Here is a 22,225-nt window from a genome sequence, read left to right as displayed (position 1 = left end):
AGAATGCATTATTCAAAACTATTCAATGAGTAATAATAAGCACACTAATAAGATACTCCTAGCTTATGAAAATTAAATTGCTTCTATTGATGTTTTTACCTGAGGCCTCTAAGACTCCAGACAGAAATAATGTAACAAGGTTCTAGCTCTCATGAAAGAAATATATACATTTCAAATGAGTGCATCATGTGTTTGTGTGGAAAAAAAAAAGTCATCTGATCTGATTATACTAAATCTAATCTGAAGTGATATTCCACACATGTCGCTATCTCTAGGACTGAGACAGTTGTGGAGAAAATGCTGACCAACTGGATGTCAATCTGTCTCTACTCATTTCTCAAGGTATTCCTCGGTTCTATGCATTTGCATTGATTGATAGTGAATAATGAGAATAAATCAGTGTTTGCATTTATAGTTTTAAAATGTATTGTTACATTTTTTTTTTTACAAGAAATATAATTTTACAAAATATGTAAATATTTCTTGTAAAAAAAAAAATGTAACAATACATTTTAAAACTATAAATGCAAACACTGATAGTTTTAAAATGTATTGTTACATTTTTTTTTTTACAAGAAATATAATTTTACAAAATATGTAAATATTTCTTGTAAAAAATAATCATGAATTTTCATTTTTTATATATATTTTAAAAAACAATCATTATTGTTGCTTATTAATTAAAAATAATTCAAAATACAAAATAATTAAAAATAGTTTAATAAAATAATATAATTATATGTGACCCCGGATATTTGTAGCAATAGCCAAAAATACATTGTATGGGTCAAAATGATTGATTTTTCTTTTATGCCAAAAATCATTAGGATGTTAAGTAAAGATCATGTTCCATTAAGATAGTTTGTAAATTTCCTACCATAAATATATCAAAACTTTTTCTCAATATTTAGATTTTTTGCACCCTCATTCCAGCCTAAATATTGTCCTATCCTAACCATACATCACTGGAAAGCTTATTTATTCAGTTTTCAGATGATGTATAAATCTCAATTTCAAACAGATTTACCCTTATGACTGGTTTTGTGGTCCAGGGTCACATATTACCATCATTATTATATATTGTTTTAATTATTATTTAATTATCATTATAAAACATTTGTTTATCTTTGGTGTATTTTTCACTAGGAGGTTGCGGGTGAGCCTCTCTACAAGTTGTACAGGGCTATTAAATACCAGGTAGATAAAGGACCAGTGGATGCAGTGACGGGCAAAGCCAAACGCACTCTCAACGACAGCCACTTGTTCAGAGAGGACATTGACTACTGCTCAGTGGTGCGTCTTTCTAATACGTCTGTCTAAATGCTATACCAAACAGGTCTCCTAAATGAATAAATCTAATAAGACAGAGTTTTTGTTCCTCATCTCAGACTTTGACTGTGCTGGTGAAGAGCGGTGTTGAGGTCCAGCCCTGTCCTGTTAAAGTTCTGGACACTGACACCATCACTCAGGTTAAAGATAAAATCCTGGACCAGATTTATAAAGGAGCAGCATACTCCCAAAGACCAGCCGCAGATTCACTGGACCTTGGTGCGGTTTTGCTAGATATATCTAGACTAGTCACAACTATGTTAATTTAGCTTTTTTTGTTAAAGCTTCTTATTTTGCGTATTGTTTTTCTTCAGAGTGGAGGTCAGGCCAGGCGGGTCACCTGACTCTTTCTGATGACGATGTTACAGCCATTGTTCAGGGTCGCTGGAAACGGATCAACACTTTACAGCACTACAAGGTACAGCTGGACATTTACTGTGACTAGAATTTTACATGCAAGTTCATTCAGATTGATTGGTTGACTAATGGGTTGGTTAGTTGATTTGTGGGTTGCTTGATTAGTAGATTGATTGGTTGGTTAGCTTATTTTGTGAGTTGGTTGGTTGATTTTGTGAATTGATTGTTTAATTTTGTGATTTGATTGATTGATTTTGTGAGTTGATTAGTTGTTTGATTTTGTGAGTTGATTGATTGGTTGATTGTGTGAATTTATTGTTTGGTTGATTTTGTGAATTGATTGGGTAATTGTTTGATTTTGTGAGTTGATCGTTGGTCGATTTTGTGAATTGATTGGTTGACTTTTGTAGGTTAATTGGTTGATTTTGTGAATTGATCGTTTGGTCGATTTTGTGAATTGATTGGTTGACTTTTGTAGGTTAATTGGTTGATTTTGTGAATTGATCGTTTGGTCGATTTTGTGAATTGATCGTTTGGTCGATTTTGTGAATTGATTGGTTGACTTTTGTAGGTTAATTGGTTGATTTTGTGAATTGATCGTTTGGGTCGATTTTGTGAATTGATCGTTTGGTCGATTTTGTGAATTGATTGGTTGATTTTGTAAATTGATCGTTTGGTCGATTTGATGAATGTATTGTTTGGTTCCTTTGAATTTAATGTTTGGTGGATTTTGTGAATTGATTGGTTGATTTTTGTAAGTTGATTGGTTGATTTTGTGAATTGATCGTTTGGTCGATTTTGTGAATTGATTGGTTGACTTTTGTAGGTTAATTGGTTGATTTTGTGAATTGATCGTTTGGTCGATTTTGGGAATTGATTGGTTGATTTTTGTAAGTTGATTGGTTGATTTTGTGAGTTGATCGTTTGGTCGATTTGATGAATGTATTGTTTGGTTCCTTTGAATTTAATGTTTGGTGGATTTTGTGAATTGATTGGTTGATTTGATGAACTGGTTTAGTTGATTTGGTGAATTGATTGGTTGGTTTTGTGAGTTGATGGTTTGTTCAGTATAGTGAATTGATTGGTTGATATTATGAATTTATTGTTTGATTGATTTTGTGAGTTGATTGTTTGGTTGATTTTGTAATTTGATTGGGTTAATTTTATAAATTTTTTTGGTTGTTTTTGTGAGTTGATTGGTTGATTTTATTAATTTATTTGGTTAATTTTTTATGAATTTGTTTGGTTGATTTGATTTTATGAATGTATTGTTTGGTTGCTTTTGTGAGTTGCTTTTGTGAATTGATTGTTTGATTTTGTAAGTTGGTTGATTTTTGTGAATTAACTGGTTGATTTTGTGAGTTGATTGGTTGATTTTGTGAGTAGGTTGATTGATTTTGTAAATTGGGTGATTTTGTGAACTGATTGGGTTGATTTTGTGAGTTGTTTGGTTGATTTTGTGAGTAGGTTGATTGATTTTGTGGTGATTGTACTTTGTGTGATTTTGTTGTTTGTTGATTGTTGTTTGTGGTTGATTTGTTGTGTGTGTAGTAAGTCGGGTTGATTATGTGATTCGGTTGTTTTGATGCTCTGCGATTTGGTTGGTTGATTATGCGATTTGGTTGGTTGATTTTGTAAGTTCACTGATTTTGTGATTTGGTTGGTTGAATTTGTGGGTCGGCCGGTTGATTTTGTGATTCAGTTGGTTGTTTTTGTGAGTTGGTTGATTTTATGAATTGATTGGTTGATTTTGTGAGTTGGTTGGTTGATTTGATGTATTTATTGTTTGATTTTGTGAGTTGATTATTTGATTTTTGTTAGTTAAGTTTGTTAGATTTTGTAAGTTAGTTGGCTAGGTGATTCATTGACTGTTTGTTTGGTTGACTTGATTTAGCTTTTAACCTTTCTCTTTTCTCTTCTCAGGTACCTGATGGGGCCACTGTGGCCCTCATCCCTCGCTCTCAGAGTTCTCTTGGAGTAAATCAGTTCTATCAGACTGGGAGAGAGTAAGTTTAATACTAATACTACTGGTCAATCAAAAATAAATTGCTATTACTTTTACACCCTATTCACTTCATTACTATCCATCAGAGAGCAAAAAATGATCTATTTCTTTTCGATATCTGATCTTGCTGTAGAAACTCCCATGCTGGAGGGAGAGGAGGAGGAAGGTCTTCGTCTGTGGCATCTGGTGAAGCCGAGCGAGGACCCAGAGATCCCCAAACACAGGAAGAGCAGCATGAGAGAGAGGGAACGGGCAAAAGCCATTCCTGAGATTTACCTTACGCGACTGCTTTCAATGAAGGTATGTGAGATGTTTGTGATTGAGTCATCTTTAATACAGCACACGCCCGTTCAAACAAATCCTGCCGTTTCTCATGTTTTGTTTGAGATCTGTCTTCCGCTGCTGACTGTCAGAATGATTGAAAGCTGCTCTGTGTTTACAAATGTGTTTCTTCAGGGCACTCTGCAGAAATTTGTAGATGATGTCTTTGTAGCCATACTGAGTACCAAACGGCCTCCACCCATCGCAGTCAGATTCTTCTTTGACTTCCTGGACGACATGGCAGAAAAACACGGGATCGATGACCCAGAGACCGTTCACATCTGGAAAACAAATAGGTTGGTGGTATTTCCTATATCTCCTAGTTTTATAAAACTTTTTAATGAAGCATTTTAATAAAACTAATACTCCGTACTGCATAGGAATTGGGATTAAATATGACGTTTGGAGTAAAAACTTTCATTGATTTTTTTTTTACATGTTTAATGTGTTTGGTGCTATTTTTTTTAAGATATTAATCTTATTTTATCTTAATTTTATATTTGTTAAGTCTAAAATATTAATTGGCAAATATTTAGTTTCTATTAAATTACATTATTATTATTATTAATTATTTTGTAAAATAATTATTTAAAAGTATTTTAAAGTACAATATTTATTTATCATTTTAATCTTAATTTTATAATTCCTTTTAATGTAATTTAAATGTATTTATTTGTTTTCTTTTTTCTAATTTATTTTAATCATTTTTAGATCATTTATTTCTTTTATTCTTATTCAATCAATTTTTGTTTTAATTATTTAATTATTATTATGATTATTATTATATATAATATAATATAATAATAATCACATAATAATAATATTATTAATTTTACATTTATTTTTTACTTTTTTTATGCTTTTTCTCCAAACATTTCCAAGGACCCCTTGGAAATGTTCCTTGTGGCCCCCTGGGCCCTAATTTGAAAACCCCTGGTCTAGAAAACCCATAAAAATGTATTAGTTAATTATTATTATTATTATTATTTATTTTATTTTTGTATTTCTATATTTTTATATTGTATATTTTCAATACACTACCAGTCAAAAGTTTGATTTTCTTTATGTCAAGATTTTTATGTTTTTTTAATAGTCTCTTCTGCTCACCAAACCTGCATTTATTTGATCCAAAGTACAGCAGAAACAGTAAAAATATAAAATATTTTCATTAATTTAGGTTTTCTATTTAATTATATTTTAATAATAATAATGTTTTTTGAGCAGCAAATCAGAATATTAGAATGATTTCTGAAGGATCGTGTGACTGGAGTAATGATGGTCCGTGTAACGCTTCACAATTCAATTTTCAATTTTCAATTAAAAAATGGAAAAACAGAAAAATGAAACCAAACGCCCATTTTTCAATTTTTGCAGTTACATGAAAGATCGATTATTCAAATTTTCTCTTCTTTTTTTCAACTTTACTTTTGCTAAACTGTAACTTTTTAAATGATAAATGAATAAATGAATTCCAAGCGATTTATATACTTTCTTCTTTTTCTTGCGCTTTGCGCTGTGGGCTGTACCATTATTGCCGGGTGAGGGGGGGACTTCAGCCGACTACAGTACGTGTGCGGTGCGTACGCACACTCTACAGACAAGCAGAATAGACGCAGAAATCAAAGTAAATTCATTAGATTATTATTGAATTAAACAATAACATAAATTGTATTAATAGATTAATTTTATAATAAATTAATAAAATGTACTGCATATACAGTAAAGCAGATGAGCCCCATTAGCTAAACGTTAGCAACGGCTATGGCTTCGTTCTTATTATATTCGTTTTTAGTTGAGGTTTATGTCTAAAATTATAAAATGACAAAGGTCTCGACACCGCTGCCGTGCGCTTAGAGCGTGCGCGCGTCCTCATTCCAAGGAAGGACTTTTGTTCTATAGTTCGTTCCTGTGGAATTGTAACATTCTTTTGTGTTCACGCTATATTTGGCGTTTATATTGTTGCTTAGAGAAAGTGTTGAAAACTGCCAATAAAAACCGAATATAAGCAAGCACCACCTAGCCCCACACAACTTTATTTAATCTTATTCTTTTCTTGCTTTTTCTCAACTATGTCATAGTAGGCCTATAGCCTATAATAATCAGTTAAAACGTTATTATACCATCTGATGCTGCTTACAGCCATATGATTGCGCTGCCGTGCAGTGCGGGCGCCCATATCGATGGAAACCATTTCAGTAGCCAACGTTAACAAGATGGATTAATGTGTAGCTAAATGATTATTAATAGCTCGGCAAAAGGGGATTTGAACCCGTGTCGCGAGTTTGGTGTTTCACTTTCTATTGCTTAATGATGTTCCATATAAAGCGAATTTTCAGGGGATGCCTCTGAAAAGTACAAGTAGGAAATACAGCACCTATATGTTTATTCATTTGTATGGAACATCATTAAGCAATAGAAAGTGAAACACCAAACTCGCGACACGGGTTCAAATCTACGATGCCCGCCAGGGGACACCTTCGGTTCACTTATGTTTGTCGTGGCCACGACATATAAACTCGTGGGAACGTGATATTATGTCGTGGCCACGAGATATTAATTCGTGGGAACGTCATATTAACTCGTGGGAACGTGATATTATGTCGTGGCCACGAGATATTAATTCGTGGGAACGTCATATAAACTCGTGGGAACGTCATATTATGTCGTGGCCACGAGATCATTTTGTCGAGGTAACGACATCCTTATGTTGTGGCCACGAGATATTAACTCGGGAATGACATCCTTATGTCGCCACGAGTTTACTACATAAACAAACCTGCGTGACCATAGTAACCCAGGATTAGATATAGGTGTATTACTATTTTATTTTGAGTTAACAAATGATTGTATCAATTATTATAGAAATTAATACAATATTAAATGATTATATTAACAATGGGCGATGCTGTCTGTTCGCGATGTAGACAGCATTCAAAAGTTTATCATGAATAAATATTACAAAGTACATCAAATAAAATAGCCCTACAACAAATATTTTATGCATCCCACATTCTTGTCCATTAACTGATCCTATTTTTTACATAATATTTGTATTATTCGTTTATATTCGTTATTTTCCCCTTTATTTCGATCTCTTAATGTTCTTAATGATATGCTACTGTAAGGTATGGGGTTCTCACTGAAATGCAGTTTAAATGTTGAATTTACCATATATTGTAATTTATTTAGTCTAATTAATAGACAAATATAGTGTTTCACTGAAGAGTGAATTATTCAAGTAGTTTCATTTGGAAATCATTTATCGTCACACAGAATACACCTACATGACATTCCTTCTACTGATCGTCTTTTTTCCCGTATTATAATTATCAATAATAATTATTATTATTAGCAGTAGTAGGCTAGTAGTAGTAATTCATATTATTATTGTATATTTTTTAATTTTCGTTTATATTCGTTTTTACCCCTAATTTTGCTATCTTTACTTAACGTTCTATGTGGAAATGATACTGTAAATGCTTGACATGCTATGACTGATTTTAACTGTAGTTTAAAGTTTGAATTGAACATATATTTTATTTCATTTCGTCTATATAGACTATATAATAATATTGTGTTTCACTGAGGAATGAATCATTCACGTAGCCTAGTTTCATTTATTAATAAAAACATTTTCGTTTATCGTGACACACGGGTGTAAATGCAATCATAAAGTCAAAACTTAATTGGTAGCTTGTCAGGCGTGAAAAAATATAGCCCTAACCAGTTATTAAAATAATAATAGCCTAATAATAATAATAATAATAATAATAATAAATGATAAGTGACTTAAAGCTATATTTTTTGTTTATTGTGTATCGCTTTATCTAAATAACGTTGTGTAAGCTATAGGCCTATGTTATTTGCCATATATTTTGCAAATATTGTGAACGACAATTATGCCAATACAGTTTTGTTTTTATGATTGTAGTTATGCCCGTGTGTGACCATAAACGATTTACAAATGAAACTACGTGAATGATTCACTCGTCAATGAAACACTATTTATATAGGTTATCTAGGTAATAATTAGACGAAATAAAATTAAATATATGTTAAATTCAACCTATAAACTGCATTCCAGTAAAAATCCCACCATATAGCATAATCAAAGCTTTACTGGCATGTCCAGTATTTACAGTATCATTTACATTAAGAATGTTAAGAGATCGAAATAAAAGGAAAAATAACGAATATAAACGAATATGTAAGGGATAATGTACAGGCAGCCGGTAGTTATCGCAGAAATAAGCGTTGCTAACGTTTAGCTAATGGAGCTCATCTGCTTTACTGTATATGCAGTACATTTTATTAATTTATTATAAAATTAATTTATTAATTAATACAATTTATGTTATTGTTTAGTTCAATAATAATCTAATGAATTTACTTTGATTTCTGCGTCTATTCTGCTTGTCTGTAGAGTGTGCGTACGCACCGCACACGTACTGTAGTCGGCTGAAGTCCCCCCCTCACCCGGCAATAATGGTACAGCCCACAGCGCAAAGCGCAAGAAAAAGAAGAAAGTATATAAATCGCTTGGAATTCATTTATTCATTTATCATTTAAAAAGTCACAGTTTAGCAAAAGTAAAGTTGAAAAAAAGAAGAGAAAATTTGAATAATCGATCCTTCATGTAACTGCAAAAATTGAAAAATGGGCGTTTGGTTTCATTTTTCTGTTTTTCCATTTTTTAAATGAAAATTGAAAATTGAATTGTGAAGTGTTACACGGACCAATGATGCTAAAAATTCAACTTTGAAATTAAATTTTAAAATATATTCAGACAGAAAACTGTTATTTTAAATAGTAAAAATATTTCACAATTTGTTCTGCTGTACTTTGGATCAAATAAATGCAGACTTGGTGAACAGAAAAAACTTCTCTAAAATATTTATTTTGCTAAATATTAAAGACAAGTTGATGCCTGATATATAAGTGAAAACCATATATATTAAGAAGATACTGTAATGGAAAAAGGTGCAAATGTATGTTGTTATACAAATTTCAATGTTGTAATATTTCTTTGGCTAGTCATTGTTTTTGTGGAAAATTTGCTTTTGTGTGAAAAAGCTAAATAATTATTTTTTCCCCAATCAATTGGTCAAACTGGTTCAGAATTTGAATTGATTTTTAGAAATCCCTACTCAGTAATTGCAAATGATTGGAAAGGTCATGGATATTCATTTATCAGAACCCTGTTGTTTCTATATTCATTATATTGAATGTTAATTAAAATGCATTCTTGTCTTTCTTCTGCCTGCAGTTTACCTTTGCGTTTCTGGGTCAACATCTTGAAGAATCCTCAGTTCGTCTTTGACGTGCAGGTGACGGATAGCGTGGATGCCGTCCTTTCGGTTATCGCACAGACCTTCATTGATTCCTGCACTACATCCGAGCACAAAGTGGGCCGGGTCAGTACAGCAATTAACCTCTCGACCTCTCTAGCTCTGACCTCATTATAGTAAGAGCGTGCATGTAGAGCGAGAAGATGAACAAGGGCAGGAAAGGGAGAAAAGGAAATAAGAAACAGCTGAAAGATGCTGCAGCAGTAAAAGAGCTCATTGTCGTGTGTCTTGTCCTTCAGGATTCTCCAGTGAATAAGCTGTTGTACGCCCGAGAAATCCCACGATACAAGCAGCTGGTGGAGAGGTGAGAAAATCGAAATGTTATACAGCGATGCAGCCTTTTGTAAACACATCTATTAGTGGTGAAATAGATAGAGGATGTGATATTCGGTGTTATAAAGCTTCTTCCTCTCCTGCAGGTACTACAGTGATATTCATAATGCCGTGTCTGGCTGTTACCAGGAAATGAATTCAACCCTCACCGAGCTGTCAGGGGTGAGATTGAAGTTTATTCTTTTCTAAATTAAATTCTAACTGTGGTTTTATGTTTTAACACACAACAGGGTCCAAGTATTAAACCACATTGAAAATCTGGGATTTAATGTCTAGTTTAAGGGTCAATGACACTCATTCATTGTCATTAACTTATTCAAACATACATTTGCAATTCACATCATTTGCAATTCACACATGCAGTGTGCAGCCCTCTTCTGTGATAAATTAGAATTAATTTTGACATATTTATTTATTGATCAGGGTAAAGCATGTGTTGTGTAACTTTCGGAATTAGTAATTGTAAAATATTTTTGAATTAGTAGTAACAAATGAATATTTGTAAATTCTAAAAATATTTTTGAATGAATAGTACATATTTAGTTATTTTTATATTTTACAATTATTTATTAAAAAATATAAAGCAATTAATTTTATTTAATAATTCATAATATTAGTTATCAAAATACTTTGTCTTGTGTTTTTTTTTTCAATTTTTTTGTTTAAATTTGTTTAAAAAAAAAAGTTGTGTGGTATGACTTGTGTCATGTGGTACAACTTGTTAAATTAATAATTGCAAATTATTACAAATATTTTTAAATTAATAATTCAGGATATTTGTAAAATGAATGACATTTTTAAATGTGGTGTGTAACTTTTTGAATTTTTGAATTGATACATGATATTTGTACAAAAAAGTGTGACAATTAAAATTAATAATTGTCTCATATTAAGCATATTTTTAGAATTAATAATTAATTTTTTTGTTAAACGACAAAATGACATTTTTAAATGTGGTGTGTAACCTTTTAAATTCGTAATTGTAAAATATTTAAAATATTTTTGAATTAGTAGTACATAATATTTGTCCAAAAAAGGGAATTTAAATAACAATTGTAAAATATAATTTTTAGTGAAAAGTGCAAGATGTTAAAAAGTCATGTGGTGTGAATTTGTTTTATAAATAACTTTGTAAAATATTTGTAAAAGAAAAAAATGAATAATTGTAAAATATATGTATTTGAATGAATAGTATGTGATATTTAAGTCACGTGGTGTGACTTTTTGTAATAAGAAAATGTTAAAATATAAAAAAATCATTAATAATTCATAATATTTCTTATAAAAATAGTTTGTCTTGTGGTTTCTAATTCATATTTTAAAGTACTTTTTTGAGTGTCTTGAGTACTTTTTTAAATTAAAAATACATGATATTTGTAAAAAAAAATCTATGTATGACATGTATGACTTGTCATGTGGTACAACTTTTTGATTTGATAATTGTAGAGTATTTAAAATATTTTTGAATTAGTAGTACATGATATTTAAAAAAAAATAATAATAATTAATATTTGTACAACATGATAGAATGAACAGTACATGATATTTAAGTCATGTATTGTGACAATTTTTAATTGATATTTTGAATTAATAATACATGATATAAAAGTCATGTGGTGTGGCAATTTTTGTAATCATTTTAAAATATTTAAAATAGTTTTAAATTAATAATTCATAAAATTTGTTATAAAACTTTGTCTCGTGGTTTCCAATTATTAAAGATAATAATTGTGAAATAAAAAAAGGTTTTTGACCTCATAATACATGATAGTTGTTAAGAAAAATGTCATGTGGTATGGCAATTTGTTGAATTAATAATTATAAAATATTAAAAATGTTTTTGAATTAATAATTCACAATATTTCTTACAAAAAACATCATGTCAAATGTTAATAATGCATGTTAATAATTGTCAAATATCAAGCTTATTTTTGGATTAATAATTTATTTAACTATTAAAATAACTTTTTGTACTCTTACATGTATTTAAGGTGTTTTTTAAACAAGATTTTCCTTCCTTGTTTAAAAGATTTTTCTTTTTCTTTTTTTATGGACACTTAAACCAATTTTAATATTCTGATGACTGTCTTGTTTTAGAGCTTTGCATCCGAAATGAACAGTTTGGTGGCGTTGCATGAGCTGTACAAGTATATCAACAAATACTACGACCAGGTCAGTATGAGACTGATATAATCTTCTTATGATGTTTGTGCTAGAGCAAATTAACATATTCTTCATACTACGTTGTGTGCAGATTATCATGTCTCTAGAAGAAGACGCTGCGGGTCAGAAGATGCAGCTGGCGTATCGACTTCAGCAGGTCGCCGCCCTGGTGGAGAATAAAGTCACTGACCTTTAGGCTTTGACCTTTCACCCTGTCATCTAAGCTCATCAATAACCACGTCTTATCATGTGATCGGCTGATGAAATGCAACCACTACGCCAAACACTTGTGTGCTTCCACAATCGTTCACATAAACTACCAAGATTATTCTTAACAAAAGGGAACAGGAAATGAAGTAATGATCACATTCTTCCGATAAAACCTTAATGGGAATTTTATTGGAGGAAGGATTGCTTTTCAGACTGAGGCTCTACTGCTCACAGGAGTATTGACTGATGGGAAGTGTGTGTGTGTGTGTGTGTGTGTGCGCGTGCATGTTTAATTGTGATGTTTTGTCTGAAAGGCTCTGCTGTATATGTGAAGTTTACTAATTCAAATTCTGACACAAAACTATTTTAATGACACTACTGAAGCAGCTCTCACATATTGTGACATGCTGAGACATTTTATACCATTTTTACCTCCATTCATTGATTAGATTCACTGTATGGAGTTTTACGAACTGATTCAAGTCATGTTAGCACTCCGGACAAATCCCACATTTACTTCAACTGTACATGGAGTTTTTGGTTCCAGGTTTAGAAATGTTCACAATCAAAGCCCGAACTCAAAGACTGTCCTTGGCCGTGTGGTGTTAACCTTTTCTACTAACATTTCTACATTAGTATTGTAGTATTGTGCAAAACAAGTATTACGCTTTTACAGGGACTGTAGAGTAAGTCTATGCACACAAGTGCCATAACAAGTTATAAGAGCACAATATTTGTGTGCACGTTGTTGTGTAGCTTTAGGTGTGCATGCAAAAAAGGTCACAGTTTTCAGGTTTTCCGCTGTTGTTAGTATCTCAAATACCTGGAATTTCTCATAATTGTTAAATACAGTTGAAGTCAAAAGTTTACATACACCTTGCAGAATCTGAAAATGTTAATTATTTTACCAAATAAGAGGGATCATACAAAATGCATGTTATTTTTTATTTAGTACTGACCTGAGTAAGATATTTCACATTAAAGATGTTTACATATAGTTTACAATAAAAAATAATAGTTACATTTATAAAAATGACCCTGTTCAAAAGTTTACATACACTCGATTCTTAATATTGTGTTGTTACCTGAATGATCCACAGCTGTGTTTTTGTTGTTGTTGTTGTTTAGTGATAGTTGTTTGTGAGTCCGTTGTTTGTCCTGAACAATTAAACTGCTTGCTGTTTGTCAGAAAAGCCCTTTAGGTCCCACAGATTCTTTTGCTTTTCAGCATTTTTGTGTATTTGATTGGAAATACACAAAATTGTTGGAAAGTGTTCAAATACACGAAAAGGCTGAAAATCTAAAGAATCTATGGCCCCTGAAGGACTTTTCTGAAGAACAGCAGGAAGTTTAACTGTTCAGGACAAACAAGCGACTCATGAACAATCACTAAACAAACAAACAAACAAAAAAACAGCTGTTGATCATTCAATAACAAAACACAGTATTAAGAATCAAGTGTATGAAAACTTTTAAACAGAAAATATACATTCAACTATTATTTTCTATTGTGGACTATATGTAAACATCTTTTATGTGAAATATCTTATTCAGGTCAGTACTAAATAAAAAAGAACATACATTTTATATGATCCCTCTTATTTTGCAGATTCTGCAAGGTGTATGAAAACTTTTTACTTCAACTAAGCATCTGAATTTGGTTTGTAACTTCAATTCAAGCATTAATACACTTCCACTCCCAAGATTTCTGATAGATCCCTATAAAATATGGATCTGGGTCATATTTCACTCTTGAATCAAAAGAAAAATTATATTTTGCACAACATACTGTATTCTTACACTTTAACTAACCCAGTAAAAGATTTTGCATTGCTCCTTAATTCTTATAAAAGTGTTGCAATGCACATCATCTTTCAAATTCAAATTCACTTTCTGATTAGATTCGATTTAGGCACGAAATAAGTCCCAGATCTTTGCAGGTTTTGTGAGATTCACCCAATGCCTGCTTTGTATTGAATAGCACAAGCGAGAACAATTCAAGATTCAATCTCATGTGTTTTGAGTCTCAGATGAAATTGCAATGCAGCTGGGTTGGCCAGTCTCTTGGGAGGTATTGACACAAAACTGGGACATTGGATTTCGGGTTGGCAAATGGAGAATAGCATCTTTATTCGCTTGGAAAAAAAAAAAAAAAAGCAGCAGTCGGATTGGAAGTTGTGTACATCAGACACTGAATAGAAACTAAATTATTATATTGTAAATAATGCTTATTTATACATGACCGCCAATGTGCCTTCTTTGTTACTTTTTATATGTCGATTTACCGATTTAAGTAAACATGCTTGACATTACTTGCCAAATGGAGGAAAAGATGGACTGTGGCACAACTGTTGCCTGTTGTGAAGATCGCACAAGGCTTTTAGTCTCTGGACTGCAGCGCGTCTCAGGATTATAGCCGTCGATCTCAATGGATTCAGTATAAATCCATGTGTAGCTCAATCATTTCTAGTTTCCTGGAGCGATCCTTGTTCACCTTGTCACGGGTGATGATGGTGTAAATTAAATTGCATTTTTCGTGCATCCATTCTTAAAACCGTCATGATTTGTTTTTGCCTGAAGCACTTTGTGTTTACATTTTGGCTCACCCATCATATGCTTTAACATGATCCCTGTTGTGTATAGAAGTGAAAATAATGAATCCAATGCTATCTGGGCATCTCAAATGTATTCCCTGTTCTTGCATTTATTTATGTGATTTTGAGCTATTACGCTTCATCATATTAATGTATGCACAGAGTTGTGTTTTAAAAATGGGGAACGTATTAGTTTGCTCATCTTGTGTATGTTTATTAGCCTGTTGTTGAATGTGTTTGGCCTCTTGGTGTATTTTTTGATTATTATAGGCTGATGCATGCTTGAGATTTGATTGGATTTCCTGATTGGGGTGCTTTATGAGAGGTTCACTCGATGGACTGCGTAATGAGTGCATGGCTCTCATAAAAAACACCATTTGAGAGGAAAGCGTGCGTGTATGCATGAGAGTTTGTAAGTAATTGTAGCGCTTCGTACACAACGGTGAAGTTTTTTTGGCGAACTTCCTGTTATGTGCTCTTTTCTCTAAGAGAGAATCCAGCGAAAGCTTCTTTTTGTACAGTCCTACGATTTCCTGTTTTGCCAGTTGTGTGGAATATGGCTTTTTATCTTTGCAGATAAACAATTCAGACCATTGTTTAGAGAATTGTTGGTGTATATGGGGCCCTTGCCCGGCTCCGCGTTTTACACAGCTTTTATACAAGGGTAAAAAAAATAATATATGGTAATTTTCTAATGAAGTCAGGGTTAAAAGAGAACTTAAACCCAGTCTAAAGACTTACTCTTTTGTATTTGTATTGTGTATAGTTTGCTAACAATTGTGTATATGTGCCTGTACATATTGTGAAGAGGACTTGTTCTTTTTTTTCTTCTTTTTTTTTCAACATGGACAGACTCTCTCCATTCTGGAGAAATTGGGAGCCAAAATGTTGAAATGAGTGAAATGGAAATTTGTATCTGGAAAAAATAAAGCTATAATTTTAACAATGAAGATGTTGAGTTTACTTGTGGATTATTATTGTGACGTTTTGACTCTCATTTTAACGGCATCCATTCACTGCAGAGGATCCATAAGGGCGTAGGTTTGATTTTGGCATTGGTGGGGACATAATGGCAGACAACAGGTATGTAATTGTTTTTAGAATTAAAAAAAATAGCTAGAGACTATTTAGTAGTCACTGTATATTGGTAGGGGTGTCATAGCATTCCTACTTAATACTATGCCCTTGAAAATCATAACAAGTGATGTCTGACTTTGAAAACCAGTATTATCTTCAAATATGAAGAGGGCAAGCAGCAACAAACCAAAATCCCACTCCGAAGTTCCAATCTAAATCAAATGATTTTCAAACCTGCTCTGAAGTTCTGATCTGAATCAAATGATTCACGAACCCACTCCGAAGTTCCAATCTAAATCAAATGATTTTCAAACCTGCTCCGAAGTTCTGATCTGAATCAAATGATTCACGAACCCACTCCGAAGTTCCAATCTAAATCAAATGATTTTCAAACCTGCTCCGAAGTTCTGATCTGAATCAAATGATTCACGAACCCACTCCGAAGTTCCAATCTAAATCAAATGATTTTCAAACCTGCTCTGAAGTTCTGATCTGAATCAAATGATTCACGAACCCACTCCGAAGTTCCAATCTAAATCAAATGATTTTCAAACCCGCTCCGAAGTTCCGATCTAAATCAAATGATTTTCAAACCTGCTCCGAAGTTCTGATCTGAATCAAATGATTCACAAACCCACTCCGAAGTTCCGATCTAAATCAAATGATTTTCAAACCTGCTCTGAAGTTCTGATCTGAATCAAATGATTCACGAACCCACTCTGAAGTTCCGATCTAAATCAAATGATTTTCAAACCTGCTCTGAAGTTCTGATCTGAATCAAATGATTCACAAACCCACTCCGAAGTTCCGATCTAAATCAAATGATTTTCAAACCTGCTCTGAAGTTCTGATCTGAATTAAATGATTCACAAACCCACTCCGAAGTTCCGATCTAAATCAAATGATTTTCAAACCTGCTCTGAAGTTCTGATCTGAATTAAATGATTCACAAACCCACTCCGAAGTTCCAATTAAATCAAATGATTTTCAAACCCGCTCCAAAGTTCCAATCTGAATCAAATGATTCATGAATCCGCTCCAAAGTTCCGATCTAAATCAAAAGATTTTCAAACCCGCTCCAAAGTTCCAATCTGAATCAAATGATTTACAAACCTGCTCCGAAATTCCAATCTGAATCAAATAATTCGCAAACCTTCTCTGAAGATTTGCGAATCCACTCAGAAGTTCCGATCTAAATCAAACACTCCAAAGTTCATGTTTGAATTAAAGATTTGCAAACAAAAGTAAAGTTCCGATCTGGCGCATTCTCGAGTCCCTATCTGAATAATTTAAGAACCATCATTTCAGATCAGGGATTTAGGAGCGCAATGTCCCGATCTGAATCAAATGATTCGGCTTTTTTGATCTGGTGTTTGCTAGGAAATCCCTTGAAATGAATGATCGAAGTCACGAGTTTGAATAAATCGGAGTGGTTCCAGCGTAAATGACTGTTCAGTTGATTCGGTTGGTTTTGCTTACTTTTTCGCGTCTCCAGCCATGTTCACTCGACACTGTCAGCACTGCTACTGGCTTATTTGCTCGTTAGTTTTATGACATTAACTGAACTTAGCTAAAAAAAAAAAAAGTATGATGTTTTCAAATAAAATATCTGTATTTTCATTCCAAAGATAACATCCAACACAAATCTACGAACTTTAGGTGAGGTAACGTTACTGCTAGTGAAACTCATTAATTAGACAAGCTGCACCTTAAAATACATGTTGGGTTGTGCATTATGATTGAATTTGTAGCTTAATTCACTATATTTAAATAGTTTGACCAGTGCAGTTCAGTTGATGACAGTTCAATAGGAAATCAGCTGAAAGCATCCAGTCATTTATACAACTGAAGTGAATTGTCAATTTATCAGTATATATTGTAATAAACATTTTGTAGCCTATTTAATTTTAAGATAATGTCAGTTAAAAAGAGCAAAGAGGGTTCACCTGCAGTGTGCAAGTATGTTTTTAACACTTCGGGTACCTTCTATGTTCTTATTCCACCCATGCATTAAGATATTTATTCACAGTTGGCATGAACTGCAAGTTGTGGCGACCACTGATGTCTGAATTTCCTCAGTTACATTTCTATCACACGAGTTGCTGTCAATACAGCGCTGTCTGACTGCGCATGCGCAGAACCAACTGAAGCGAATGTGCGAGAGGTGACAGCTGTCCCGATGATATCGATGAACGGTGAGAGTGTTTTCATTAAAAAAAGCCGAACTGCTCTAAATATGTCAATGTCTGTGGATGTATTATGTGTGTTGAGTATAAGTACAACAATGCCGGTTTGTCGGAGGGTTAAAATGACGGTTGTTTTGATGACTAGAGCCCGTGTTAGCGGTAAAGCTAAGCGTGAGCACGTTTGGAGGATCTAATATTTGGATTTACACTGATTTTTCTTTCCGTGTGAGTCATTCGGTTGGTTATTGATAAACGCATGGGGTTACTAAAGCCATATAGCCTGTTGACGATGTGATATGCTCTATTATGTTGGTGGATTGTCCTCCATTAGTTGCTCATATGTAGTGAATTGGGGGTGGGGGTTGCCTATAACAGCATGTCTAATATGTATTATGTTATGTGATATACTCTCTGATGCATGGCAGTATCCAGCAGCGATAACAGCCTTCCCCAGAGCAACCACGGCAAAAAGCAGAAGAAGAAAAACAAGAAGCACCGCAAAGCAGCGGCAGCAGCACTGGAGATCTCTAGTTTGGAGCTGGGGTGAGTGTGTGTCTAACTGGGCAGGATCCAGATCTGGGTTTCTGCTCTGTGAGATGATGCTAAAAATATATAGCAGGGTGGCCATGGGAGTCACTTCTCCAGATAAGCATATTGACTCATGGCCCTCCCTCCCAATCCATGCATGTGGAACCTATTTTAACACATCCCTGGAAAAACCGTAACAATACACATCAGGTACATATTGAACATACGTGCATCATGGATAAGAACCACAGATCGAGCACAAATATTTTGCAAAATTCTGATTTACCTGCAGTGATTCATTTAAGTACACACTGAACTTTAGTAATAACAAAATACAAGCAATTAAATTGCATTAGCAGTGCTGCAATACAAAACTATTGAAACACTCCATTACTGGAGCCTCAAAATACTTGTAACATTATGCATTGTGATCAAGTTTGTAGCTTAATTCATTAAATTTGAAATAGTTTAACCACTGCAGTTCAGTAGGAAATCAAATGAAAGCATCCAGTAATCGCATACCATTGCATGTTAAATTTCAGTATATATATTGTGATAAATATTTGATTCTGTTAGTTTATACAGAGTGATAGTCAATGTAAAAAGAACAAATTGGAGAAGATGAACACAAAAATTTCATAAGTAGGCCAGAATAGCATGAAGATGTGTAGAGCAGATGTGCATGTGCTTCCCCTATATCAGGACCTCTGCAATTCGACTGGGCATGCTCTCAATCAACTTCTGGGCCAAATCCTGACTGATAGCAACCCATTCTTTCAGAATCACTTCTTGGAGTTTGTCAGAATTAGTGGGTTTTTGTTTGTCCACCCGCCTCTTGAGGATTGACCACAAGTTCTCAATGGGATTAAGATCTGGGGAGTTTCCAGGCCATGGACCCAAAATTTCAACGTTTAGCCACTTAGTTATCACTTTTGCCTTATGGCACGGTGCTCCATCGTGCTGGAAAATGCATTGTTCTTTACCAAACTGTTGTTGGATTGTTGGAAGAAGTTGCTGTTGGAGGGTGTTTTGGTACCATTCTTTATTCATGGCTGTGTTTTTGGGCAAAATTGTGAGTGAGCCCACTCCCTTGGATGAGAAGCAACCCCACACATGAATGGTCTCAGGATGCTTTACTGTTGGCATGACACAGGACTGATGGTAGCGCTCACCTTTTCTTCTCCAGACAAGCCTTTTTCCAGATGCCCCAAACAATCGGAAAAGAGGCTTCATCGGAGAATATGACTTTGCCCCAGTCCTCAGCAGTCCACTCGCCATACTTTTTGCAGAAGATCAATCTGTCCCTGATGTTTTTTTTGGAGAGAAGAGGCTTCTTTGCTGCCCTTCTTGACACCAGGCCATCTTCCAAAAGTCTTGGCCTCACTGTGCGTGCAGATGCGCTCACACCTGCCTGCTGCCATTCCTGAGCAAGCTCTGCACTGGTGGCACTCCGATCCCGCAGCTGAATCCTCTTTACGAGACGATCCTGGCACTTGCTGGACTTTCTTGGACGCCCTGAAGCCTTCTTAACAAGAATTGAACCTCTTTCCTTGAAGTTCTTGATGATCCTATAAATTGTTGATTTAGGTGCAATCTTAGTAGCCACAATATCCTTGCCTGTGAAACCATTTTTATGAAACGCAATGATGGCTGCACGCATTTCTTTGCAGGTCACCATGGTTAACAATGGAAGAACAATGATTTCAAGCATCACCCTCCTTTTAACATGTCAAGTCTGCTATTCTAACCCAATCAGCCTGACATAATGATCTCCAGCCTTGTGCTCGTCAACATTCTCACCCGAGTTAACAAGACGATTACTGAAATGATCTCAGCAGGTCCTTTAATGACAGCAATGAAATGCAGTGGAAAGTTTTTTTCGGGATTAAGTTAATTTTCATGGCAAAGAAGGACTATGCAATTCATCTGATCACTCTTCATACTGTAACATTCTGGAGTATATGCAAATTGCTATTATAAAAACTTAAGCAGCAACTTTTCCAATTTCCAATATTTATGTAATTCTCAAAACTTTTGGCCACGACTGTACACTGTGTGAGTCTTGTGGAAAATGCAAAACTTTTTTTTTAAATATGTGGTATTCTGAGTAAATATTATGTAGAAATTAATTTTTATTTCCTCACATTTATTAGGTGTCAGTAAAATGTGCTTTTTTGTGTGTTTTTAGTTTGATTACTATAAAAAACCTGACGTATTTCTTGAGCCCTGTCATCCTAAACTAGTCTAAATCTTGGCGCTTTTGGGTAATAAAAATGAAATTAGACAATGTAATATTTGCTAAGGTCAGACTGACATGTTAATGGAAATAACAAAAAATTACTTGCTTCAGATTAGAAAAAAAAACATGAGAATTAACATTTTATATGTAAATTAGGGGTGCAATGGTTCAACTTACTCCCGGTTCAGTTTGTATCACGGTTTTAGAGTCGAGGTTTCGGTACGGTTCGGTATGTGCTATGTTTAGGAAAAAAAACTATACTGTTAAATAAGAATAATCTGTCTAACTAAAAGCAACAGCACAAAAAAATACAATAGAGTAAAGATACAAATAAAATAAACAGTGATTTTCAGGTTTTTAGGTAGATCTAACAGTTTTACGTACAGAAATAATGAATAAAGTAATCAAATGTAAAATAGCATTGCATATGTTATAGTATGCATTAAAGATTTATATTTATTAAAGTTACAAAAGCTATTGGATCAAGAGCAGCGAGTGATTTCCTTGTTGTTGCTGTTTGATTAATATTAAGAAAGTGCCGTCACTTTAAGAGAATGCACTGATCCGGTGCACTGATACAGTACGTTCTGCTGGCTATGTCTGCTTGGATACTTACCAAGAAGGAAATTTTGACAATTTTTGTGTGAATTTGTCAATTCAAACTCAATACTTAAACGAGAACTTAATATTTGCATGCGTTCTGAGATCTTATCATTGTGCACGCGAGCTTGCGTCTTCTGGCTCTTAAACTAGCAAAGTTAAATGAGTTTAGTTTAAACACAGATAGCAATGTGTGCTGTTCAAGTCTTACCTGCACATGCATGCTATCAGCAACCAGGAGACGATAGAATAAATGACTGCTCATATTCCAGCATACAGCACTAGCATTGAACAAAGAATGGATTGTCCATGTTTTTTTCATCGCTGTTGTTGTTGGAAGCCAGAATGCGCATCCATCAACAGAAGCATACATTAGCCGAACCCTGTTTGTTTTACGTGTTGTTATTTATAACAAGCCATATTAAATCAGATGCTTTGTCAGATTTATGCAACTATTACAGAAGGTTCAAATGCTCACTGATGCTTCAGAAGGAAACACAATGCAGTAAGAAACAGGGTGAAAACTTTTTAAATTTGAAGATCAGGGTATATTTAACTTCTTTTGTTTTTCTGGGAAACATCTTCTGCAGCTTCTGAAGGGTGACACTAAATGAAAAAAAAAATGATATTTAGGCAAAATAAGAAAAATGTACACCTCTCCTTTCTGTTCAAAAGTTTACACCACTGGCTCTTAATGCATCATGTTTCCTTCTGGAGCATCAGTAAATGTTTGAACCTTTTGTAATAGTTGCATATTGTGGTAAAATAATTAACATTTGGCAGATTCTGCAAGATGTATGTAAACTTTTGACTTCATCTGTATAATCACAATGGACATGAACTGCATTATGTGGCCCCAGAGTGTGAGTTATAGTGTGTGCATGACACATTATATGTTTATGTTAGCCATTATATTGACCACCTTGCTCTCTATA

At 33.8% G+C, this 22,225-nt stretch overlaps 2 protein-coding genes across 3 annotated transcripts in view; both read left to right on the top strand.

Annotated features, from left to right (window-relative positions):
* Positions 1-15,610, top strand: part of plxnb3 (plexin B3) — a 46,438-nt gene extending 30,828 nt beyond the window's left edge. Inside the window, exons 18-29 of the mRNA XM_073819878.1 lie at positions 276-342; positions 1,147-1,293; positions 1,389-1,548; positions 1,644-1,747; positions 3,610-3,689; positions 3,823-3,991; positions 4,148-4,308; positions 9,279-9,426; positions 9,600-9,664; positions 9,780-9,855; positions 11,791-11,865; positions 11,948-15,610. Of these exons, the coding sequence (XP_073675979.1) occupies positions 276-342; positions 1,147-1,293; positions 1,389-1,548; positions 1,644-1,747; positions 3,610-3,689; positions 3,823-3,991; positions 4,148-4,308; positions 9,279-9,426; positions 9,600-9,664; positions 9,780-9,855; positions 11,791-11,865; positions 11,948-12,052 (1,357 nt within the window). The 3' untranslated portion in view covers positions 12,053-15,610. The remainder of the gene's footprint in view (positions 1-275; positions 343-1,146; positions 1,294-1,388; positions 1,549-1,643; positions 1,748-3,609; positions 3,690-3,822; positions 3,992-4,147; positions 4,309-9,278; positions 9,427-9,599; positions 9,665-9,779; positions 9,856-11,790; positions 11,866-11,947) is intronic.
* Positions 15,611-17,882: 2,272 nt separating this feature from the next.
* srpk3 (SRSF protein kinase 3) overlaps positions 17,883-22,225 on the top strand; it is a 38,203-nt gene continuing 33,860 nt past the window's right edge. For both annotated transcript variants that reach the window (XM_073818593.1, XM_073818592.1), the window contains exons 1-2: positions 17,883-17,932; positions 18,349-18,466. In XM_073818593.1, the coding sequence (XP_073674694.1) occupies positions 17,917-17,932; positions 18,349-18,466 (134 nt within the window). In that variant the 5' untranslated portion in view covers positions 17,883-17,916. The remainder of the gene's footprint in view (positions 17,933-18,348; positions 18,467-22,225) is intronic.

The sequence above is a fragment of the Garra rufa genome, chromosome 15 (genome assembly GCF_049309525.1).
Source record: "Garra rufa chromosome 15, GarRuf1.0, whole genome shotgun sequence".
Taxonomy (NCBI): Eukaryota; Metazoa; Chordata; class Actinopteri; order Cypriniformes; family Cyprinidae; genus Garra; species Garra rufa.
Note: the sequence above shows the minus strand (reverse complement) of the source record. Positions and strands in the feature narration are given on the sequence as shown.